The sequence below is a fragment of the Choloepus didactylus genome, chromosome 20, assembly GCF_015220235.1.
Source record: "Choloepus didactylus isolate mChoDid1 chromosome 20, mChoDid1.pri, whole genome shotgun sequence".
In the NCBI taxonomy this organism is placed as follows: Eukaryota; Metazoa; Chordata; class Mammalia; order Pilosa; family Megalonychidae; genus Choloepus; species Choloepus didactylus.
The window spans coordinates 19,949,234-19,976,177 of record NC_051326.1 but is presented as its reverse complement, the minus strand read 5'-3'; the positions used below and the strand labels follow the sequence as shown (position 1 = coordinate 19,976,177).

The 26,944-nt window shown below is 35.3% G+C and overlaps 1 protein-coding gene across 1 annotated transcript in view; it reads left to right on the top strand.

Annotated features, from left to right (window-relative positions):
• ADAM2 (ADAM metallopeptidase domain 2) overlaps positions 1–26,944 on the top strand; it is a 149,942-nt gene that overhangs the window by 115,996 nt on the left and 7,002 nt on the right. Inside the window, exons 16-18 of the mRNA XM_037812774.1 lie at positions 19,216–19,399; positions 22,538–22,615; positions 22,831–22,984. Coding sequence (XP_037668702.1) covers positions 19,216–19,399; positions 22,538–22,615; positions 22,831–22,984 — 416 coding nt within the window. The remainder of the gene's footprint in view (positions 1–19,215; positions 19,400–22,537; positions 22,616–22,830; positions 22,985–26,944) is intronic.

The following is a 26,944-nucleotide window of genomic DNA, read 5'->3' as shown; positions in this document are numbered from 1 at the left end:
TCTTTGTTTTGGGACTTGGCTGAAGGATTTAAGTTTCTGACAAACTTAGTGAGTGAAACTTTTATAGAGTATGGTATTCCTATTAATTATTGTCCCTAGTATGCAATGTATAGATTTTTCCCATGTACCCTTCAGTTGTCAACTGTCTATGTCAGTGTCATACCTTAGAAGTATATCATGCAAGCACCCATCTATATTTGTGGTGCTGATCTGTGGGAAACATGCCTTTACACAATCACTTTCATTCTTATTTGCCTTCAGTACAGCTCTAATACTTATAATCCCATTAACAATCGTTACACCTATCCATTACAACTCCTTTGAATTCACCATCATTAACACATCTAGCCATTTTAGATTATCATTCCCCTTAACTAGCTACTCTCTATCACTGGGTCCCCAATATTCTTACTTTATAAGACACTGATTTTACATTGTTCAGATAGTTCATAGAAGTGGTAGCATACAATATCTCTCCTTTGTGTCTGAGTTATTTCACTCAGAATTATATCTTCAGGGTTCATCCATGTTGCCTTATGTTTCAGGAACTTGTTCCTTCTTACTTCTTCATAGTATTCCGTCATATGTATATACCACATTTTGTTTATCCACTCTTCTGTTGAAGGACACTTGGATTGTTTCCATCTCTTGGCAATTATGAACAATGCTGCTATGAACATTGGTGTACAAATGTCTGTTTGTGTCACTGCTTTCAAATCTGGGTGTATACTGAGAAGTGATGAATTATTGAATCATAGTGTAATTCAATATCTAGTTTTCTGAGAAACCACCAGAGTGGCTGTACCATTATACAGTCCCACCAGCAATGAATAAGAGTTCCAATTTCCCCACATCCTCTCCAGCATGTGTTTCTTGTTTGTTGGATGGCAGCCATTCTTATTGGTGTGAGATGATGTCTCATTATGGTCTTGATTTGCATCTCCTTAATAGCTAGTGAAGATGAACATTTTTTCATGTGTTTTTTAGCCATTTGTATCTCCTCTTTGGAGAAATGTCTTTCCTTATCTTTTGTCCATTTTACAATTAGGCTGTTTGTACTATTGTTATTGAGTTTGGGGATTTCTTTATATATGCAAGATATCAGTCTCTTGTCAGATACATGGTTTCCAAACATTTTCTGCCATTGAGTTGGTTGCCTGTTCACCTTTTTGACAAATTCCTTTGAGGACCGGAAGTTTTGATTTTGAGGAGTTCCCATTTATCTATTTTTTCTTTTGTTGCTTGTGCTGTGAGTGTGAGGTCTAAGAACCTACCTCCGAATACTAGGTCTTGAAGATGTTTCCCTACATTATCTTCTAGGAGTTTTTGGTACTGTCTCTTCTATTGAGGTCTTTGATCCACTTTGAGTTAATTTTTGTATAGGGTGTGCCATAGGGGTCCTCTTTCATTCTTTTTGTTATGGTTATCCAGTTCTCCCAGCCTCATTTGTTGAAGAGGCTGTTCTGTCCCAGTTTAGTAGATTTGGGGGCCTTATCAAAAATCAGTTGACCATATATCCAGGGGTCTATTTCCAAATTCTCAATTCGATTCCGTTGATCAATATGTCTATCTTTATGCCAATACCATGCTGTTTTGACCACTGTAGCTTTATGGTAGGCTTCAAAGTCTGGAAGTGTAAGTCCTCCCACTTTGTTCTTCTTTTTTAGGATGTTTTGGCAATTCGAGGCCCCTTTCCCTTCCAAATAAATTTGGTAACTAGCTTTTCCAAGTCTGCAAAGTAGGTTGTTGGAATTTGGATTGGGACTGCATTGAATCTGTAGATTGATTTGGGTAGAATTGACATCTTAACAATATTTAGTCTTCCTATCCATGAGCATGGAATGTTTGTCCACCTATTTAAGTCCTTTTTAATTTCTTTAAGTAAAATTTGGTAATTTTCTGTGTAGAGGTCTTTTACATCCTTGGTTAAATTTATTCCTAGGTACTTGATTTTTTTAGTTGCTATTGTGAATGAATTTTTTTTTTTTTTGATTGCCTCTTCAGTTAGGTCATTACTAGTGTTTGGATTATTACTGACTTATATACATTAGTCTTATATCCCACCACTCTGCTGAATTTGTTTATTAGCCCAAGTAGCTTTGTGGTTGAATTCTCAGGATTTTTCAAATATAAAATCGTATCATCTGCAAATAATGACAGTTTTACTTCTTCCTTTCTAATTTGGATACATTTTATATCTTTATCTTGACGAATTGCTCTGGCTAAAACTTCTAGCACAACATTGAATAATAGACAGACATTCTTCTGAATGTTTCCTGAATACATAAGAAACATGTAAGAGTATTGCTAGTCCTAACACCTTATGGAAATGGAATCACACAATACATATAAGTTTATTCCTTCCTTTTTTTGTTAGCAATTAAATGAATTGAAATTTACCCTTGTTGGATGCATTAGTAATGTAATCCTTAAATTTTTTTCATTCATTTTAATCTAACATCCATCGTATGAATATTCCACAATGTTTTTACTCATTGTCTTTTGTAATAGAAACTTGAGTTGCTTCCAATTTGGGGATTATATGAATAAAGCTGCTAAGATAATGTTTTAAAACCTTGCTATGTGGTCATATATGTTTTTATATTGGAAAAATAGCTAGGATTTGAATTGCTAGGTCAAAAGTGGACATACGTTTTACTTTATAAAAGGACTGCCAAACATTTTCACAAATTCATTCTACAGTTTTCAAGTCCCAGCAGCAATATATGATGGTTCTGGTTGCTTTACATACTTGCCAACATTTAATGTTGTCTTTAATTTTTGGCTATTCTGATATAGGTATATGGTATCAGATTGCAAGTTTCTTTTGCATTTTACTTGATGATTATTGATTTTCATGTGTTTATTGGCCATTTATATATTTTTATTTAGGAATCACTTGCTCATTTTTAATGGGTTATCTGTGAGATGTATGATTAGCAAATATTTTCTAGATGAATGTGCATTGCTAATTCATTTTCTTAAGTGGGTTTTTTGATAAAAAGAAGTTTGTAATTTTTATGAAGCCAGATTATCTCTTCTGTTTTGTTTTTATACTTATTAGTTTCTATATTCTAAGAAACAGTTTACTAACTCAAGGTCAAAAGATATGCCCCCTATATTTTCTTCTAAAATCTTGGTATATTTGCCTTTACATTTTGGTTTATGATTTATCACAATTTTATATTCTTGTATGACATGAGGTAGGTATTGAAGTTGACTTTTAATTCTTTATATATATTCAGTTTATCAAGCACCATTTTAAAGAAACTTTCCTATCCCCACTGAACTGTGTTTATACTTTTGTCAAAGATCAGTTGAACATGAAAATGTATCTGTTCCTGCATTTTATTACTTTGACAGTGTTGTAAATTTGTGTTCATATTAATGTCTTGATATTTGCTATGCTACATGTTACAGTTTTAGATAAATTTGATATTCATTGTCAATTTTTGCCTAATACCTAATTGGAACATAATTGTTTTCACACATTCTAAACATGAATTTAGGGAGAAATTGCATCTTAATAGTCTTGATACTTCCAATCAGTTTACGTGGTGTATCTTAACATTAACTTAGATTTTCTTTCATTTTTCTCATCCACATTTAACACTTTTAGAGAAGAGTTCTTACATGCCTTTTATTAATTTCTAAGTGGGTTTTTTGAGGTTAATTCAACTGAAAAATTTTAATCTCAATTGCAATTATTTTAACTTATGTATAAAAACAAAATTTGCTTGTGTATATTTACAGTGCAACTTGATTCCTTGCTAAATTCACTTATTATTTCTAGTAATGTTTTGGTTGATTTCATAGGATTTTATATATAAATCATACCTTTGACAAAAGAGATAGTTTACTCCATAGTTCCAGACTCTATGCTTTTTATTTTCTTTTCTTGACTTAGTGTACATCAAGTATAATATATAATAAAAAGGGAGATTGTAGACATCCTTTCTTTGTGGATTTTTTCTGTCTTATTTTGCTGATTGTTTGTAACTTGAATGGTGTTGAATTTTGTTCAGTACCGCTTCTGCATGTTTTGAGATATTCATATAATGTTTTTCTTTTGATAATATAGTGTATAACTGATTAATTTTCAAATATTAAAATATCCTTTTATTTCTCTATTAAATGCCACATGGTCATGAATGCATTATCATTTCTGCAAATTACTGGGTTAGATTATTAAAATTATTTCAAGGATTTAACATTTTTATTCACAAGGGATATATCTATAATTTTCTTCACCTGCAATATTTATTAGGTTTACACTGACCTCATAAAATATGTTAAAAAATTTTCTTCTTCTAAATTCTGAAAATGTATGAGTAGGATGGATAAGATTGGTATTATTTATTTCTTAAATGTTTGATAGAATTCACCAGAGAAGAAATATGTGTCTGGAATTTTCTTCAGAAAGGTTTTGGATAACAAGTTGCATTTCTACAACAGTTGGAGAACAATTTAGACTTCTGTTTCTTGTGTTAATTTTAGTAAGTTGCACTTTTAAAAAAATTGTCCATGTCATCTAACTGTCAAATGCATTGGCAAATTTTTAAATGATTTTTATTTATTTACTGTCTCTCTATTCTGTAGGGATGGTTTTCTTTCATTCCTGATATCAGTTATATGTGTTTCCTTCCTTTTTTTCCTCCAAACATGTTATACTTGGTAGGGTTTTATACAAATTATTGCTTTTTTTAAAGAACAACTTCTGACTTCATCAATAGTTCCTATTTTTTGCCTGTTTATATTCATCAATTTCTGCCATTATAGTTATTACTTTTCTTCTAATTTTCTATTTAATTTTCTCTTTTTTTCTAACATATGGTGGTAATTTGGCTCATTGATCTGAAATCATTTCTTTCTATCTAACATATATTTAAAGTTTCTAATAACTAATATTGCTGCAGCTTACAAGTTCTGCTATATTGATTTTTCTTAATCTCAATTTTTAAAAATCTCATTTCCTTTATGACAATTTCTTGGACCAGTGTGTCATTTATTATTAGTTTGATTTCCAAGTATCTGGAGCTTATCTAGATCTGTGAATTTGCTTTTTGTTTTCTAATTTTCCATTCAGTTTTTTTTTTTTTTGGTTTTTGTTTGTTTTATTCTGTTATTCTGTTCGTGAATTCGTTGAAGTTAGCTGAATATATTTATATGTCTTTTTAAATTCTCAATTTTTAATGTAATTTTATTGAGATATATTCACACACCATAGGATCCATCCAAATATACAATCATTGTTTCAGAGTATCATCACATAGTTGTGCATTCATGACCATGATCATTTTAAAAACATTTGCATTACTCCAGAAAAAGAAATAAAAGAAAAAGGAAAACCCCGAACATCCCATACCTCTTATCTTCCCCGTTACTGATCACTAGCATTGCACTCTACCCAATTTTAAGACTTGCAATAGAGGTAGGTTAACTAAGATAGTGTCGTAATATCAGATATAAATAGACAGATACATCAGTGGAACAGAACAAAACATCCAGAAGTAGATCCATACAAACACAGTCAACCAAAAAAAAAAATTTTTTTTTTTTTTTGCTATATAGTTATACAATCATTATCAAAGATCAGGGCTATGCTATATAGTTACACAATCATTATTGAAGATCAGGGCTACTGGATTATAGTTCAGCAATACTGGATATTCTTAAACAATAGATATTAAAAAGATATATAGATAGTGAGTCACTAGTCACAGTCATTTGTTAAATCCTAATTTCTCAGTTATACCTCCTCCCTTTGATTTGATCATTCTCAGTCTTTAGGGATATCTGGGCAATGACCATTTAAACTTCTTCATGCTGGAAGGGGATATTGACCGTATGGGGTAGAGGAGTGAAACTTGTTGATGTTCTTGAGGAGACTGGTACCTCTGGATTTTAAGCATAGGAGCCATCTGGAGTCGTAAAGTTTCTGAAAGAATAAAACTGCTAAGAAAAGCTTTTATAGAGACTTAGATAGAGCCCAGGGCAATCCCTAGGGTTTTCAGAAATGCTGTTAGTTGGGGTTTGACATACTGTAGTAGTTTGCAGTATCTGACTAAAGCTTGCATAAGAGTAACCTCCAGAATGACCTTTCAACTCTATTTGAAACCTCTTAGTCACTGAAGCTCTATTTTGTTTCATTTCTTTTTCCCCTGTTGGTCAAGAAGACTTTCTAAATCCCATGATGCTGGGTCCACACTCATCCCTAGGAGTCATATCAGAGAGGCCACATCTGAGCAACAAAAGAGGCTCTTTAGGGGTGACTCTTAGGCATAATTACAAGCAGTCCTGGGTTTGCCATTGCAGAAGTAAGTTTCAGAATGACAGGCCTCAAGACCAAGGGCTTGGCTTATTAAATTGGGAGTCCCTAATGCTTGTGAGAATATCAGGAATTCCCCAGGTTTGGAAGTTTAATCTTGCCACATTGTCCCCCAGTCCCTCAAGGGGACTTTGAAAATACTTTTTTATTTTCTGCCTAAAATACTCTGGGATGTATCTGTGTATTACATTTACCTGTACAGAATTATAAGATTTCATTCCCTATTCTAGGTTCCATATAATTAGGTTGTTAAATAAACTGACCAAACTGAATAAATTGGATAGTGAATTTTGGGCCAAATATTTCTTCCTTTGGTTGCACACAGAAGTTGAAGTTTTAAAACACTATATCAGCTTTGCCCTGCATTCCAATTTACCTTAAACCTAACCAGGTCCATTTCATTCATATCTCTAATTGAAGTCTGATCTCTTTTTCACTTTCTTTAATAGTTGCTGTATGGAATAATGCTGATTTTCAGAGACACAAAACTGTAACTCTTAAGTCTCAAGTGTCACACAGATACCCAATGTTCCTGAGAACTATCAGGTTATACACAAAGAGCACAGCATCTCAGAATTTAGAAATAACAATTAAAAATTAGGAATAGATGTGACTGCTGTAAGAGCTTACGATCTAGGAGCCTTTACAATAAGCCTTATTTGAATATTCTGTACTTCTTAATCACTGGTTGCCCGATTTCTGCCTACTTTGTATCCCCTGATAACCTAGGCTTTCAAATTCAGTTCTCAGAATTTGCTCATTATAGTTAGTTTATATTAGTGAGATCACATATTATTTACCTTTTGTTTCTGGCTTATTTCACTCAATATAATGTCCTCAAGGTTCATTCACCTACTTGCATGCCACGCAACTTCATTCCTTCCTGTGGCCACTCAATATTCTGTTGTCTTTATACACTGCTGTTTGCCCTTCTGTTCATCAATTGATGTACCCTTAGGTCACCACCATCCATTTCAAATTGTGGATAATGCTGCCATAAACACCATGGTGCAAATGCCCATTTGTGTCCCTGCTTTCAGTTCTTCCAAGTCTTTGTCAAATACCAGGGTTATAGGATCATGGAGCAACCCTATACTTAGCCTCCTGTGGAGCCACCACACTACCCTCCAGAGGGGCTGCACAATTCTACTTCCCCACCAACAATGAATAGGTACATCTCTCTCTCCATATCTTCTCCAGCACTTGTATCCTTCTGTTTATTTTTTAACAGTTTTATTCACACACTGTACAATTCATCCTAAATGTATGATCAGTGGTTCCCTGTATAATCACATAATAATACATTCACCACCACAATCTATAAGAGAACATTTCCATTTCTTCTGCAAAGCAAGAAGAGGAGAAAATGGGGGAAAAAAAGAAGAGAAAGGAGCAACAACAAAAACAAGAATCCCTTACCCCTCCCTTATATCCCCCTTACTGAGTTTTAGCCCTGGTATGTTGTCTTTGTTACATTTAATGAAAGACACTACAATGTTACTGTTAACCATAGACCCTATTTTGCATTAATTGTATTTTTTCCATATACCATTGCATTCCTTATGGTGACCTTTAATTGTTCTACCTCAAGTAAAAACTTCCTTATATCTTTACATTTAATCATCATTGCCCACTCTAGGTTTCTCTACATTATACAGTCCCAAGTTTTTATCCTCCTTCTTTCTAGTGGCATACATGCCCTTAGACTTTCTCTTTCAACTAGACTCACAGTTAGCTTTTTCGTTATACTTACAACATTGTGTGACTATCACATAGTATTGTGCTATCCATTTCTGGATCTTTACAATCAATCCTGTTGAACGTTCTGTACTCTTTCAACATTGAGTGCCCATTCTCTATCCTCTTTCTGTCTCCTGAATACCTGTGTTCTCAACTTGATCTCTCATAGCTTGCTCATTATAATTAGTTTATATTAGTGAGACCATACTGTATTTGTCCTTTTGTTTCTGGACTGTTTTGTTCAACATAATGTCCTCAAGGTTGATCCATGTTGTTACATGTGTCATGACTTTATTCTGTCTTACAGCTGCATAATATTCCATCATATGTAAATATCACAGTTTTTTTATCCACTTGTCTGTTGATGAGATATTTGGGCTGTTCCCAACTCTTGGCAATTGAGAATAATGCCACTATAAACATCAGTATGCAAATGTCTGTTCGTGTCCCTGCATTCAGTTCCTCCAAGTATATAACTAGCAATGGGATTGCTGGATCATATGGCAATCCTATACTTAGCTTCTTGAGGAACTGCCAGACTGCCTTCCAGATGGTTGCACCATTCTGCATTCCTACCAGAAGTGAATGAGTGTACCTGTTTGTCCACATCCTCTCTAGCACTTGTAGTTTTCTGTGTGTGTGTGTGTGTGTGTGTGTGTGTGTGTGTGTGTGTGTGTGTGTATGTGTTTTGATAATGGCCATTCTAGTAGGTGTGAGATGATATCTCATTGTATTTAATTTTGAGGAGATCCCATTTATCTGTTTCTTCTTTCATTGCTCACACTTTGGCTGTAAGGTGTAGGAAACCACCTTCTATCACAAAATCTTTGATATTTCCATATATTTTCTTCTAAAAGGTTTATATTCTTAATTCTAATGTTTAGATCTTTGATCCGTCTTGAGTTAATGTTTGTATAAGTTGTGAGATAGATATACTCTTTCATTCTTTTGAATATGGATATCCAGTTCTTCAAGCACCATTTGTTGAAGAGGCTGTCCTGTCCCTGTTGAGTTGACTTGACTGCTTTATCAAAGATCAAATGTCCATAGATGAGAGGGTCCACCTCTGAACACTCAGTTTGATTCTGCTGGTCAGTACATCTGTCTTTATGCCAGTATCATGCTGTTTTGACCACTGTAGCTTTGTAATATGCTTTAAAGACAGGTAGTGCAAGACCTCCCACTTCATTTTTCTTTCTCAAGATATTTTTGGCTATTTGAGGTACCCTCCCCTTCCAAATGAATTTGATTATTGATTTTTCTATTTCTGCAAAATAAATTGTTGGAACTTTAATTTGTTTTTCATTGGATCTATACATCAATTTGGGTAGAATTGACATCTTAACTATATTTAGTTTTCCAATCCATGAATACAGTATGTCCTTCTATTTCTTTAGTTCTTCCTTGATTTATTTTAGCAATATTTTGTAGTTTTCTCTGTATAAGGCTTTTATGTTCCTGGTTAAATTTATTCATAAATATTTGATTCTTTTGGTTGCTATTTTAAATGGAATTTTTTTCTTGATTTCCTCCTCAGATTACTCATTACTGGTATATAGAAATACTACTAATTTTTGTGTTGGTCTTGTATCCTGCCTTTTTGCTGTACTCGTATATTACCTCTAGTAGACTTGATGTAGATTTCTCAGGTTTTTCTACATATAAGATCATGTCATCAACAAACAGTAAAAGTTTTACTCCTTTCTTTCCAATTTGGATGCCTTTATTATTTTTTTTTGCCTAATTGCTGTAACTATAATTTCCAGCACAATGTTGAATCATTGGTGATAGTGGTCATCCCTGTCTTGTTCCTGATCATAGAGGGAATGCTTTTAGTCTTTCTGCATTGAGTGCAATGTTAGCTGTGGGTTTTTAATACATACCGTTTATCATGTTGAGGAAGTTTCCTTCTATTCCTATCCTTTGAAGTGTTTTTATCAAGAAAGATGCTGAATTTTGTCAAATGAGTTTTCTGCATCAACCGTGATGATCATGTGGTTTTTCTCTGTAATTTATTGATGTGGTGTATTACGTTAATTGATTTTCTTGTGTTGCATACCTGGAATAAAACCCACTTGGGGCGGGGCAAGATGGTGGCATAGAGAGGAGTGGAAGCTAAGTAGTCCCCCTGGAAAAACTACAAAAAACCAGAAACAACTAATAAATAATCCAGAATAACTGCAGGGGGACAAACGAGACCATCCACTCATCATACACCAACCTGAATTGGGAGGAATGCCTGAGAACACAGCATAAAATCTGTAAGTAAAACCTGCGGATCCAAATTGTGAGACCCCCCTCCCCCATAGCCCAAGCTGCAAAGCCTCGTGGTGCCAGAGAGAAGCTCTCTCCCAGCAAGTGAATATAGCTCAGCTGAGCTCCAACTGGGGTTTTAAGCAGCGAGTGTGAACTGCTCACTACAGGTACGAATCCCCAAAAAACAGACAGAGGCTTTGGGTGATGACTGACCTTGGAGAGCCAGAGGGTCACCTTGGACTGGGTCTGAAGGGGACTATCCATTTCTTTTTCGGCTCAGTGGAGAAAGCCCCAGTCATTTTCAGTTTCCAGGGCTGTGACTCCGGGAAGGGTGGAGACAGCACAAGCAGAGAGTGAGACCATTGAAACGCTAATGACCTCCACCTGGGGGGTCTGTCTTCTCTAGGAAGAAAGGGGTGGGGCCCTTTCCATTCAGAACCAGACCCCAGAGCCTGGGGGAACACGGCCACACCACCTCACACCAGTCAAGAATTATAGGCTAACAGGCATCACCTGCTGGGAAGAAAAGCACAGTGACCTGAGGCATCAAAGGGTGGAGCAATTTTCTAAGACACACCCTCAGGGAAACCAGATACTGAATATTTCTTCCCTCTGGGACTGAGCCTGTTCTGGTCTGGGAAAACCTGATTTGGATAACCAAGGAAACCATGCCTAGACAACAGAAAATTACAACCTACACTACGAAAAACAAAGTTATGGCCCAGTCAAAGGAACAAACATACCCTTCAACTGAGATACAGGAATTTAAACAACTAATGCTAAATCAAATCAAAAAGTTTAGAGAAGATATTGCAAAAGAGATAGAGGCTGTAATGGAAACACTGGGCAAATATATGGCAGAAATCAAAAGTTCAAAAAAACAACTGGTAGAATCTATGGAAATGAAAGGCACAACACAAGAAATGAAAGACACAATGGAAACATACAACAGCAGATTTCAAGAGGCAGAAGAAAACACTCAGGAACTGGAGAACAAAACACCTGAAAGCCTACATGCAAAGGAGCAGATGGAGAAAAGAATGAAAAAATATGAGCAATGTCTCTGGGAACTCAAGGATGAAACAAAGTACAATAATGTACATATCATTGGTGTCCCAGAAGGAGAAGATAAGGGAAAGGGGGCAGAAGCAATAATAGAGGAAATAATTAATGTAAATTTCCCATCTTTTATGAAAGACATAAAATTACAGATCCAAGAAGCGCAGCGTACTCCAAACAGAAGAGATATGAATAGGCCTACGCCAAGACACTTAATAATCAGATTATCAAATGTCAAAGACAAAGAGAGAATCCTGAAAGCAGCAAGAGAAAAGCGATCCATTACATACAAAGGAAGCTTAATAAGACTATGTGCGGATCTCTCAGCAGAAACCATGGAGGCAAGAAGGAAGTGGTGTGATATATTTAAGATACTGAAAGAGAAAAACCGCCAACCAAGAATCCTATATCCAGCAAAGCTGTCCTTCAAATATGAGGGAGAGCTCAAAATATTTTCTGACAAAGAGACAATGAGAGACTTTGTGAACAAGACACCTGCCCTACAGGAAATACTAAAGGGAGCACTACAGGGTGATAGAAGACAGGAGTGCGTGGTTTGGAACACAGTTTTGGGAGATGGTAGCACAACAATGTAAGTACACTGAACAAAGGTAACTATGAATACGGTTGAGAGAGGAAGGTGGGGAGCATGTGAGACACCACAAGAAAGGAGGAAAGATAAAGACTGGGACTGTGTAACTTTGTGAAATCTAGAGTATTCAACAATTGTGATAAAATGTACAAATATGTTCTTTTACGAGGGAGAACAAGCAAATGTCAACCTTGCAAGGTGTTAAAAATGGGGAGGCATTGGGGGAGGGATGCAATCCGCATAAACTAGAGACTGTAACTAATAGAATCATTGTATTATGCTTCCTTTACTGTAACAAAGGTGATATATACCAAGGTAAATGCAGATAAGAGGTGGGGATAGGGGAGGCATGTTAGACACTTGACATTGGTGGTATTGTCTGATTCTTTATTCCACTTTTATGTAAGGTTATTTTTCCTTTTGCTGCTTCCTAGCTGTCATGTTTTTTCCTCTTTCTTTTGCCTCTCTACCTTCTTTAACTCTCCCTCCTGCCTTGTGGAAGAAATGTAGATGCCCTTATATAGATAATGGTGAAGGTGGTGAACACATATATGTATGACCATGCAGAGAACCATCGATTATTTACTTGGGATGGAATGTATGGTGAGTGAACAAAACCATATTAAAAAAAAAAATGGGTTGATGACAAAACCTCGAGGGCAATATACTGAGTGAAATAAACCAGACACATAAGGACAATTATTGCAGGGTCTCGCTGATAGGAACTAATTATAATATGTAAACTCATAGACATGAAATATAAGGTACCAAGATATAGGACGAGGCTTAAAAATGGGGAGTGGTTGCTTAGTATGATCAGAATGTTCAATTAGGATGAACTTAAATGTTTGGAAATGAACAGGGGTGTTGGTAGCAAGATGTGAGAATAACTAACAGTGCCGAATGGTGTGTGAATGAGGTGGAAAGGGGAAGCTCAGAGTCATATATGTCACCAGAAGGAAAGTTGGAGGTCAAAAGATGGGAATGTATAAAACTGAATCCTATGGTGGGCAATGTCCATGATCAACTCTACAAATACTAGAAATCGCTTCCATGAACCAGAACAAATGTATGAGAATACAATTAGAAGTTAATAATAAAGGGGCATATAGGGAAGAACTATATTCCTATTACAAACTATATACTATAGTTAGTAGTATTTCAACATTTTTTCATAAACGCTAACAAATGTACTATATCAATACTACGAGTCAACAATTGAGGGGGGTTGGTTAGGGATAGGGGAGGATTAGAGTTTCCTTTTCTTTTTTTCTTTTTTCATCTTTCAGTTTATTTCTTGTCTGGAGTAATGAAAAGTTTCTAAAAATTGAACAAAAATTAAGTGTGATAGATGCACAGCTGTATGAGGGTACCCAGGGGCAAGTGATTGTACACTTTGGATCTTTGGATAATTGTATGGTATCTGAACAATCTCAATAAAAATAAAAATTATTAAAAAAAAAAAAAAAAAACAAAACCCACTTGGCCGTGGTGTATAATCGTTTTTATGAGTTGCTGGATTCAATTTGGAAGTATTTTGTTGAGAATTTTTGCATCCATATTCATTAAAGAGATGGTTCTGTAATTTTTTTTCTTGCAGTATCTTTGGCTTTGGTATTAGGATAATGTTAGCTTCATAGAATGAGTTAGGTAGCTTTCCCTCTTCAGTATTTTTGAAGACTTTGAGCAGAATTGGTACAAATTCTTTCTTAAGTGCTTGGTAGAATTCACATTTGAAGCCATCTGGTTCTGGACTTTTCTTTGAAACTTTCTGATGACTGATTGTTGAAGTCTTGTATTTCTTCTGGAGTCAGTGGTGGTTGCTCATGCTTTTATAGGAAGTTGTCCATTTTCTTCAAGTTGTCTAGTTTGTTAGCATGTAACTAACTGTTTATGGTATTTTCTCATTATCTCCTTTATTTCTGGAGGTCAGTATTTATGTCCCCCCTCCCATTTCTGATTCTATTTATTTGCATCCTCTCTCTTTTTTTCTTTGTAAGCCTAGATAGGGGTCATTGATTTTACTGATTTTCTCAAAGAACCAACTTCTAGTTTTGTTGATTCTCTTTGTTGTTTTCATATTCTCAATTTCATTTATTTCTCCTCTAATTTTGTTATTTCTTGCCTCTGTTTGTTTTCGAGTTCTTTCTTTGGTTCCTCTAGTCCAACAGGACTTAACTCCAGTTGAGGTCTTGATTTTTGCTCTTTATTCTTTTTTGATGTAGACATTTAGGGCAATAGGTTTTCCTGTCAGCACTGACTTCGCTACGTCCCATCAGTTTTGATATGTTGTGTTCTCATTTTCATTTGCCTCAAGATATTTACTGATTTCTTTTGTAATTTCTTCCTTGACCCACTGGTTGTTTAAGAATGTGTTGTTTAGCCTCCATTTATTTGTGAGTTTTCCAGCTTTCCACCTGTTATTAATTTCCAACTTCATTTCATTATGATCTGAGAAAGTATTTTCCATAATTTTGATCTTTTAAAATTTTTTGCGACCTGCTTTGTGACCCAACGTGTGTTCTATCCATGGAGAATTACCGTGAGCACTTTAGAAAATTGTTTATCAGTGCTGGTTTGAATCTATTATGCCCCCCATAAAAACCATGTTCTTTAAAGCAATCTTGTGGGAAGCAGACTAATTAGTCTTTTGATTAGGGTGGGATGTTTGATTAGGTTGTTTCCCTGGAGATGTGACACCACCCATTCTGGGTGCAGTCCTTTAAGAGAAGCCGAGAGAGACGTTTTGGAGAGAAGCTAAGATATGTAATGCCCGAGTTTACCCCCGGGAGAAGCTGACACAGATCCAGACACTTGGAGAGGCTGGGAGATGCAGACAGAAGCCCAGAATTTGTCCTGGAAGGCTAAGAGAGGACCCCCAGACACTTAGATAGAAATGCCCTGAGAGAATAAGCAAGGATGCACAGAGGCTGGGAGACAGAAGGTAAGAGAGACAGAAGCCAAGAGACATTTTGGAGAAAGCCATTTTGAAACCAGAACCCAGGAGCAAAGGACCAGCAGATGCCAGCCACATGCCTTCCCAGCTGACAGAAGGGTTTGGATGCCATTGGCCTTTCCTCAGTGAAGGTATCCTTTGTTTGGACACTTTTACAGCCTTAGAACTGTAAATTTGTAACCTAATAAATATTTATAAAAGCCAATCCATTTCTGATATTTTGTATAATAGCAGCTTTAGCAAACTGGAACAATTTCCTGCTGCTGTTGGGTGCAATTTTCTGTAAATGTCTGTTGAGTCTAGTTCATTTATCATATTATTCAAAATCTCTGTTGCTGTCTTGATGTTCTATCCATTGATGAGAGGGGTTTATTGAAGTCTCCAAACTAGTATTGTAGAAGTGTCTACTTCTCCCTTCAGTGTTGTCAGTGCTTGCCTCATGGAATTTGGGGCACTCTGGCTCAGTGCATAGATATTTATGATTGTTATGTCTTCTTGATGGTTTGTCCCTTCTATTAATACATAGTGTCCTTTGTCTCTTTCAGTTGTTTTACTTTTGAATTCTAATTTATCTAAATATAGCTACCCCCACTTTTTCTGGTTGTTGTTTGAATGAAATATCTTTTCCCAACCTTTCACTTTCTACCTGTTTTTGTCCTTGGGTCTTAAGTGAGTCTCTTTAGACAGTATATAGATGGATTCTGGTTTTTTTTGTTTGTTTGTTTGTTTTGTTCTTATCCATTCTTTCAATCTGTGTCTTTTGATTGGAGATTTTAGTCCATTAACATTTGGTGTGGTTACCATAAAGGCAGTACTTTCTTCAACCATTTTTTTTTTTTAATTTTACATGTCATATCTTATCTTTATTCTATCTTTTTACCTTATTAGTTACCCTTACTGTTAATCTTCATTTCTACACTCTTCTCCAGACCTCTCTTGTCTTTTCCTATCTGTCCATAGCACTCCCTTTAATATTTCTTGACCCTTTAATATTTCTTGTAGAGCAGGTCTCTTGTTCGTGAACTCTCTCATTGTCCATTTATCTGTAAATATTTTAAATTCTCCTTCATTTCTGAAGAACAGTTTGGCTGGATATAGAATTCTTGGTTGGCAGTTGTTCTCTTTTAGTATCTTAAATATAGCATACCACTCCCTTCTCACCTCCATGTTTTCTTCTGAGAGATCTGGACTTAGTCTTATCGAGTTTCCCTTATATGTGGTGGATTGTTTTTCTCTTGCAGCTTTCAGAATTCCACCTTTTTCTTTGACATTTGACAATCTGCTTAGTAAGTGGCTTGGAGTAGGTCTATTCAGATCTAATCTGCTTGGGGTATGCTATGAATTCTGGGCCTATAATTTTATTTCTTTCATAAGAGTTAGGAAATTTTCATTAATTATCTCCTCCATCACTCTTTCTGCCCCCTTTCCCTTATTTTCTCCTTCTGGGACACCCATAACACATGTATTTGTGCACGTCATGTTGTCATTCTGTTCCCTGAGACCTTGCTTGGATTTTTCCATTCTTTTCCCTATCTGTTCTTTTATGTGTAGGACTTCAGATGTCCTGTCTTCTAGTTCACTAATTTTTTCTTCTCCCTCTTCAAATCTGCTGTTGTATGTCTCCACTGTGTTTTTCATCTCTTCTATTGTGCATTTCTTTCCCTTAAATTTTGTCATTTGTTTTTTCTAGCCTTCAAGTTCTTCTGTATGGACACCCTGTGTCTTCTTTATAGCCTTCATGTCTTTTTTTCACATTTTCCTTCAACTTATTGATTTGATTTAGAAGATTTGTTTGAACACCTTTAATTAGTTGTTTTAATGCCTGTATCTCAGTTGAGGTGTTAGTTTGTTCCTTTGACCAGGCCATACCTTCATGCTTCCTGGTATGTGTAGTGATATTTTGCTGGTGTTTATGCATCTGATTTTCTTAATTAGTTATTCTGGAGGTTGTTTACTCTGTTTTACCTAGGGTTTTCTTGTTGAATGACTTTGTTCTCTATCTGTTCATGTCTCCTGCTGGCCAGTTGTCAGATTGACTCTGCCCCAGTCTCCCACAAAAACCAGATGCCCACAGTGACTTGCTTCAGGGATGGAGGTTAAGCACTGTATACCACAGCAAGGTCTCTGTGTGTGTGGTAAAACAAGTCTGCTGGCTGCCAGTGGTGGTGTTTTTCGCTGGTCAGGAAGACTGGGTTTGTTTTAGGGTCCTGCTTAACAGTTGGGTCATCCACATTTTTCAGCCAAAGCAGGGCCATATTTCCATGAAGGGAGTGTAGACCAGCTCCAGTGGTCCTAAAATAGGATTTGGAGAGTCTTCTGGAAGCTCTTCAATTCCCTTGCACTTTTCAATTTGTCCAGCAGATGGCACTGTTTGGTGACTTGTCCTCAGAAGCTGTTTGCTTCTGAGCACAGGCTGCATCTGAACAGGGGGCTGAAACGGCAACATTCCTGTGTCCTCATTTTATGGGCCAAAATCTGCCGTGATGTGGGGCTGTGTCCGCCACTGTACTTGTGTCAGAGGACTCCTCCAGCTGTCCCAGTTTCTCAGCCGACCCGCAGGCAAGGAAACAGTCACCCACTGCTGTTTCCCTCAGGGGTGGGAGATGGGCTTTCGGACCCAAGGCTGGAAACACAGTTTCTGTCCATGTTTTCTCAGACTCTTTATCAATCACTGACCTGGGCCTTGAAATGTCCTCCCCCATCCCCTAGGTCTCCAAATGCTGTGGGTCTCTCTCACTGCTGTGAGAGATTTTACAGTCTTGGTCCCTGGTGGGAGAAATCCAAGCTGCTAAGTGCCCTTCCTGCACTGTGTGAGACCAAGTGAGGGAGAGAGAAGAGGATAGGCTGGTGTGGGATAGATTCCTACCTGATATTTTTTCTCTTTCTGTAATTTGGCATTTGTAGTTTCCTTCTCTGGTCTATATATTCCTCCAGAGTTCTGAACAATTCGGAATTGTCCTTTTTTCTCATTGCATCTCTGAAGAGAGGTTTTCAGTAGCTATTTACATTGCCGTGGTGCTCCCTCTCCCCTCAATTATATTTTAAGTTATGATTCTTTGTATTATTTTTAGGGTTTGCTCTACGGTTACAGTATGCTTAATTAACTTATGAAAGTTTCCTTACTCTTATTATTGGGTTACTTATGTAAAATATATTTTTGCAACAGGATAGCATAATTTGTCCACCACACTGTATAATTTTTACTGTACACATTACATTTATATGTTACAAAACCCACAATAGCAATTTAATTTTTGCTTTTAAAAGTCATGTCATTAAAAAGTCAGAGATGAAAACAACAAAAGTATTCTTTAATATTTACCAAAGTATTTGTCATCTATTCTTCATTTCTTCTCTAGTTAATATGTTCCATATGGTGGCATTTATCTTCATCCTGAAAAACCCCGTTTATCGTTTCTTGTGTTTCAAATCTGCTGACAACTAATATTCTCAGTTTTCTTTAATTTTTTAACTAACTTTTTTCATATTTATTTTTGAAGGAATAATTTCCCTGTACATGGAATTCTATTTTTGCAATATTTTCTCTGTACCTTAAACATATCATTCAGCTGTTTTCTGCATGTTTATGTTTCCAACAAGAAAACATCTTTCTTGTCATATATTTTCCACTTTGTGTAATGTTCATTTTTCTCTGGGTGCTATTCATATTTTCCTTTTATTTGTTTCTTTATATTTTCCATGTTTGAAGTTATCTTCTTTGATATGTCAACAGATTTAAGAAATTATCAGCCATTATATTTTCAAATGATTTTTCTGCCTTATTCTCTTTTTTCTGTTTATCTGACTCCAATTACATGAACGTTAGAATGTTTGATATTGTCTCCCAGATCACGTAGAATTTTGTTGCATGTGGATACCCAGTTGTTCCAGAACCATGTGCTGAAGACTATTCTATCTCCATTGAAGAGTGTTTGCTCCCTTGATGACATTCATGTATGCACCTACGACCAGTTGGGTAGTGTTTTAGGATAGAATAACCTTGGAATTGATGGTGTTTAAGAATCACAAAAGAACAAAGGAGTCATCACACACAAAAAATAATCAGGCTTACCAGGAAGTAATTCTTATTTATTAACGTGTTCACTTATAATTAATACTGAAGTAAAGGCAACGCCCTCACATTTTTTGCTATTTCACGATTCATTGCATACATCTCTTTGCAAGCATTTGAATGTTTTATTTAAATATTTTGCTTTTGAAATAATATCCTAAGACTTCTGTATAGAGAACAATAATGATTTTCTTTTATTTGTATGTTTATAGTGATTATCAGTGTGGAAAATTAATATGTACCTATACGAAAGATACTCTAGTTAGATTTGTAAATGCCACTACTATTTATGCCAACATAGAAGGACAAATCTGCATTGCTCTGGAGTTTAAGCATGATCATAAAGATAGCCAGCTGATGTGGGTAAAGGAGGGAACTGTTTGTGGACAAAACAAGGTAGGCAGTCTTTTATCCTAAATAGCTACCTGATAACTCTATAATCTGTTTTAAAATAATATGTATTTAGCATTTTCCCTAATAATTCACGTGCAAAGAAGAAAAAGGGAAAGCAGTGATCTGTAATCTAACTTAGATGCTATTACTATAAATATTCCTTTGGCTATTTAGTGCTTTTCTCATGGAAATTATTTATATTCACTGAATCAAAAAATCATTGTACTCTGTTCACTGTATTCTGTTTGTTCCTTGCATTTTATTAAATTAAGTTCACCTTGCATAGAGAGCACTGCCAATGTCATGAATTATCTTTTGATAATTACTTAAAAGTAGCTTTTTAAAGAATATATGCTCATTATTCCCAGGAAAATAATAAAGAATGTACAGAGGAAAGCAAAAATCAAACTGCCACACATATAAGCTATAAATCCTCTTTCCATTTTTATGAACCATCTTTCCCTCAACTGTTTATTATATACATATATATGCATACAGATATGGACATATTTATGTAACTAAATAAAAATATTTATAAAATACCCCATTGTCCTTTCTGCTTTGTTTTTTATCATTCCATATGAATACATGTTGATATGTACCAGTATTTTCTTTCCTACTCCATTTCTGTACTGTATCAGAACTCAAACTCAAATTAACTTCATATCCAAAATTTAAATTATAAAGCCTCCAAATTTAAGTAAGACACTAATTAATTACCAAGTTTATTGAAGAAGAGAGGGAAAGGCAGAATTTAGTTGGCCTTGTGAATAAAGGATGAATTAACATAACATGTTTTGGTTTTAACTAAATATAAATAAAATCTGTTAACTTGTTCATGTTTTAATTTTATAATTATAAATATACCCATATTTAAACTACATGATGTTTATCTTTATTGAAGAATATTTGCTATACATATTGTAGCCCTATTACAACTAACTTTACTAATATTTATTTAGACTATTAGGAAGCAAAAAAGTGTATAAAAGAACAAATTATCTCATATTCTCATACAAAAACGCAATCAATTTTAACACATAACATTCATTTTCATTAATTTTACTTTACAAAATGTTTATAGATTTGATGCCCACGACTATATTTAATTTTATATTTCTCCATTATTTCTAAGCAATATATCATTGGTTGTATTGCTTAGAGGTTGCACAGAAAACAAGAACCACCAAGAGTGGCTTCGACAGTTTGTGGCTTCGTCTTCCCCACTATGTAAAATAATTTTGGAGGTTATCAGTCCAGAGCAGTTTTGGGACTCCACTATGTCATCAGTGATCCCAACTCAGTCTAGTTTTCAGTTGTAGATACTGAGTAGTGATTTTCCTCCTTAAGCTTTCAAGATGGTTGATGGCACTCAAGTTGTCTCCACATTTCAAGCAGAAAGATTGGAAAGAGCTAAGGGGAAAAAAAAGGATGTGTGCCAACATTATTCACATCAGTTACTGAACAAGATGAAGGATACCCAATAGTCACTATTCTGCCACAGTAGTCATGATCAAGATGATGTTGAAACATCTACTTCAGCATCCAGCTCTAAACCATTCTACTGCTGTGTTCATTGAAGACGTCCCCTTTATTTCTTATTTTGCAAATAGGTTGTTTGTTTTTTAATTACAAAGAATGTATTTTAAATTTTATCAAATCATTTATGTCTGTACTGATTTGACTTATCATGTGTTTTATACACATTTAATCCCTTTATGACATGAAAGGAAGGAAGGACAGGAGGGAGGGAGGAAGTTTCCAGTCTCCCATCCTTTCAATCATAGGGAAAAATTCAATATGTTCAGACTGATTTTCCTCATATACTGCAGAATTTAATTTGCTATTTTTAAGGATGTCTTTGACTGATTTGAGCAACAAGATAAACTATTCTCATAGCATGAGTTTAGTAACTTTCCCTCTTATCCTTGTCTCTGATGTACTGATTAAGAAATACAGACTACCTATTTTTATTTTATTTTATTTTTTTTTACAACTTGGGAGAACTTGTTTGTAAAACACTTACGGGCATTGTATCTCCAACACTGGTATAGATTGCGTTCAATCGGTTGAATGCCAAGCCCTTGGCCACTGAAGGAATGCTTCATTTTTATTTTGTGGAATCACATTGTCTTGTAGTTTTTGAGCCTGCAAATCATTCTTTCTTTTTCATCAGAATGGCCAAGCTTTATGTATTTAAAAAACTGTACACATCTTGTTAATTTATTCACCATTTTAGCCTGTACTACTGTAATGGCATTCTAATTTGTCTCTCCACATTTCCTCTTGCCCTTTCCATGCTCTTTTCCTAAACTTACTTTGATCAGCCTTCCTCTTTTTTCTTAAATCTCTTAATAGAGCCTGTTATTTCCAGGTTAAAGGCAGACTTTCTAATAAAGGACAAATGACTCTACACAATCTTGCCAAAAACTATTCTTATGTCATGTCTGGATTTTTGTGTATAGTGTCTGTTTCCTTCACAAATGAGCAATATGGGAGTTGTTTTGTTTTGTTTTGTTTTTTGTTTTGTTTTGTTTTTACTGCTGTGTTCCCAGGGCAAGGCACATTATAGAACTCAAAAATTTATAGAATGAATGATTCAATGGCCATTATTTGTGCAACAGCAACACTGCTTTTTATATTTCTGAAAGGTTCTATACTATCTTCTACTGAAGGGCTATTATACATGATGTTTCTTTCCCCAAAAGTACTCTGACTTTCATTTCTATTTCTAATTAAGTCCTATCCACCATCAGGGATCAATGAGAAGGTTTTACTTTTTTCATATATTGAATATATTGAATCGGTTCCCTGTATTTTATGCCTTCATAAAACCATCCATTTTATCATTATAACATTTATCACGTATTCATCCGTATTTTTATTTATTTCATGTCTGTATCTCTTAATTATAAGTAGAGAGAATGCTGTTATTGTTATTTTACTGCCATATAATCAGAGTCTCAGCTAGTGTTGGAAACATTTTAGCACTATAAATTAATCATTCGTTGTTAGAACATTAATTACTATTCATTGTTAAATCAATACCTTTCCAGTCTATATAATATAGAATCCATTTAATTGAATGCTAAATCCAGCTGGCATGTCAGTGAGTTTATTTTTGGCTAATTTACTTTTTAGGTTTGCAAGAATAAGCACTGTGTTGATTCCTCATACTTGGGTTATGATTGTACTGCAGAAAAATGCAGCAACCAGGGGGTAAGTACCAGTGCTACGAGGTGAAAATGGAAATCATTAAAACTGATCCCAGAAAAGTCAACACAGCCACATTCACACTCGCACACACACATGCATCCACACCTATGCAGGAAAATTGGCCTTATCTAACCTCCTAAGTATTATTTCATAATTATTCTTGAACATGTATAATTTTAGTTGCTTATCTTATGAAGTGATATTTCTTCTGGTTTCAGGTATGCAATAACAGAAAGCACTGCCACTGTAACCCTGCCTATTTACCTCCAAATTGTAAAACTGAATTTGAAAAGTGGGGTGGTGGAAGTATTGACAGTGGCAATTTTCCCCCAGACTTACAAGGCATCCCCCCAAATATCCCCGCCGGAGTTGGTAAGCATTAATAACAAACTGAAAACACAATTTAAATTTTTAAATTTATTTAGATTTAATATAATAACAAACATTTTATCTATCAATTCATATTTATATGTTTGGAAGTAAAATAATGAACTTCATTTGGTCATTTAATTTATGTTTCACTTCCAGAGATCAGTGCAAGTTATATGTAACATGTGTTATTTAGGTCCAGACAGGAAATGAGAAATCAGTCTGGGTCCATCAAACAGAAGGAATTTAATCTAAGGCATTTGTTCCAGTTTGCTAATGCTACCAGAATGCAAAACACCAGAAATGGATTGGCTTTTATAAAAGGGGGTTTATTTGGTTACACAGTTACAGTCTTAAGGCTATAAAGTGACCAAGGTAATACATCAACAATAGGGTACCTTCATTGGTGGATGGCCAATGGCATCCTGAAAACCTCTGTTACTGGGAAGGCACGTGGCTGGCATCTGCTTGCTCCCAGGTTGCATTTCAAAATGATGTTCTCCAGAATGTCAGTGTCAGCTTCCAATGGCCATCTTCAAAATGTGTCTCTCAGCTGCAGCTAGCTATGAGCTCCTTCTGTCTGAGCTTATATAGTGCTCCAGTAAACTAAACAAGCCCCACACTGAAATGGGCGGGGCCACACTCCATAGAAATTATCCAGCTACAGTTGGGTGGGTCACATCTCCAGGGACTGAACCAATAGGTTCCAACCCAATCCACACAAATAGGTCTGCCCCCACAAGAATGCATTAAAGAATATGGCTTTTTCTGGGGGACATAAATATACACAAACTGGCACAGCATTTGATAACATTAGGTAACATTCTGAATCAGAGAACAGAATGACACCTCAGAGATTACCACTTTTTAGGGCCTGAGGGACAATAAAAAGAAATGTTATTCCCAGACCTGGAATCTGAGTCATTTAGCAGGACATATCACTGTGGTCAGAACTGCATAGTAGAATCTGGACAATAGGGAGCGGTGCCTTCCATTGTGAGGTGTGAAGATAAAACCCGCAGGTACACCTGAAGATGTGGGGAGGAAGATGGGGAAATACTGTGACTACTTCACTCTTCTAATCATCCACATTTCATCCAGCGACTCCCACTGGACAAGCATAACTAAAACACGAAAAGGTCAGGGAGCCTGGAGAACGTGGTTGCCTGCTATATTGATAAAAGTAGATGAAATGTAGAGACGGATTTTAGTGGAAGCCAATAGTTAACATACTCAATGATGCTTGGGGCCAGGAGATTCCCTTTATATAAAAACATGTTCTAAGACAGTCCCTTGACTCTGAATTCTCTTAGCCACTGAAACCTTATTTTGTTGCCTTTCCCTTCCCCTTTTGGTCAAAAAGTCATTCTCAATCCCTCAGGCTCATTCCTGGAATCTGTGTCCCACATTGCTGGGGAGACCTGGATACCAATCTCAGACTTGATAAGTTTTATTCACTAAGTTTATTCTTCAGAAACTTAAATCCTCCAGAGAACTCCTATGCCAGCTAAGTCCCAAAACCCAGAGTCAGTAGCCTCTTCAAGAACATCAACCAGATGTATCCCCATTTCCATAAAGTTCACACCCCTTTTCAAAATGAACAAGTTAGGATGGCCACTGCCTAGACATCCCTGAAGATCAGGAAAGTGATTAAACTGGAGGGAGGGGTAGCAACAGACAAGATGGAATTTAACAAAGGATTATAAATACTGAATTTTTATATAATTTTCTTTTTCTTTGTTGCTAGGGTATTAGAATAGTTAGAGGGAAAGAACTGAAATGGTGGAACTCTAACCCAAAGCATCCTTTGAAATTTGTTCTATAGCTACTTGTTAAATTTGAAAGTTATCACCTTTTTGCATATATGTTATATTTCACAATAAGGAAGTAATTGAAGTTATGATACTGTAACTCATAACATTTTTGGGAATTTCCTATGTATCTACTTGTTAAATCATACTTTGAAAGATATTATCTTTTTGCATATATGTTATATTTCTCAATAAGGAAATAACTGAAACTGGAACTGTAACCCATAACATTCTTTGAAATTTCCTCTCTTAACTACTTGTTAAATTGCACTTGGAAAGTTATCACTTCTACGTATACATGTTATAGTCTGCAATACAAAAAAAATGATTTAAAATGCTAAAAAAACCCAACATATTCTAAATTTACAAATCATTAGAGTCTGATTTTCCAAATTTTGAGCCAGAGGTACTTTTTAATATTTCCACATTCATTCCAGTATTTAAATATGAAAATAAAATATAAACATGTATGGCAATTGATGAATACATTTTTTTTTAAATTATAATAAATTTAATGCATTGTCAAGATAATTCCATTGTAGTAGTAAAAATTCACTTGCAGTAACTTGTCTTCAAGTTGTCTGTATGTAATTGCTTCTGTCTGTGAACACATAATGATCAGCGGAGACTATTCCTTTCCTAGAATCCTGGTTGGTCTTAGTGATGTGATTGACCAGTAAAATGTGGCAGAAGTGACATTATGGGGTTTGTGTGTTCTCTCTAAAGATTCTGACTGAGTTTTTCAGAATACTAATTCCTGGAACTGTCATTACTGATGCACTCACTCTGTTGAAAATCAGCTGCTGTATATAAAATTTGACTATACCAAGACACAAAAATACAACCATCCACTAATCTCTTCCCAAATTCATGACACAAAACTGATCAAAATGAAAAGATTGTTTAAAGTTACTTGGCTTTGGGGTAGTTTCTTACAAGCTATATATAACAGAAGATTATTTGGTAACCAGAGTGGTATTAGCATTGTAATTAGACAATGAGGGGAAACTGTATGTTGAAATTGTCTTCAGAAGACTGTTGGTGAGGAATTCAAATGCAGTTAAAACATATTTTTAGAAGTTGGAGAAAAGAGGTCGTTTATTAAGAAATGGTGAATTGTTTGGCTTCACTGTTTGCTGTGGTAATGTGGAAAATAGAACACATGGAGAAATTTTCAGGTAGATTTTAAAAAGTGCCAACTGACTTATTTAAGTTGCCTTTGATAAAATACAAGTAGTGGGTTATCATTAATGAAGGAAAACTTCAATTTTCAATTAAAATGTAGAGTAAATATAAACGACCAAATTTTTGGGGGTTGTTTTTTGTTTTTGTTGTTGTTTGTTTTTTTGTTTGTTTTGGTTTGAAAATAAAACTGGTTCTCATTCCTGGTCTCTCCTAGCACAAGGTTCTTAAAATAACAAATGACTGAAAAAACAAGTTTGAAATTTGAGGCAATAAAATTTTATCTCAAATAATGATTAAGAAAAGTATATGACCCTAAATGCCTCTGTTAAAAACTCAGAAAAGTTTAAGGTGATGCCTTTCAGACCTTTTCATTTGGACAAAAAGGACTGCTAAGTATCTTATAAAAATGCCTCAAAAAAATCTTTCAAACAATAAGGCAGTTAAGAATCTTAAATAAGTTATCCCATAGCAGCCACACCAGGGCCCAATAAAGAGAAAAGCTTATCTCAAATAGATTTGTGGGTATAATTCTTTGTCAATGAGGTATTTTTGTCTTTATACACAAGAAAATCACATTTTAAAGGAATTATATCAGCTTGGACTGAAAATGATCAATATTGTAATAATGCTGTTTGGACCCCATTCAATTACGGGTAGAAAGTAGGCTGATAAAGCTACTCGCCTGACAAAGGGGTTTCTGCTTATGGAGAACAAGTATAAATTAAAGGGTAGAACCAAGAAACCAGAAGCCCAAACTCCTTGGATCTGGGGGTTATGATTAAGAAAAACCACTAACAAAAACAAGCAAACAAAAACAGCAGGTCCAGATAGCTTCACAAGTAAATTCCACCTGATTTTTTATAAGGAAGAAATACCACTTTAAAAAAATGGAAACTCATTTTATGAGAACAACATAACCCTGATGCCCAAATCAGACAAGGAAGTAAAAAGAAAAACAGTTACAGAA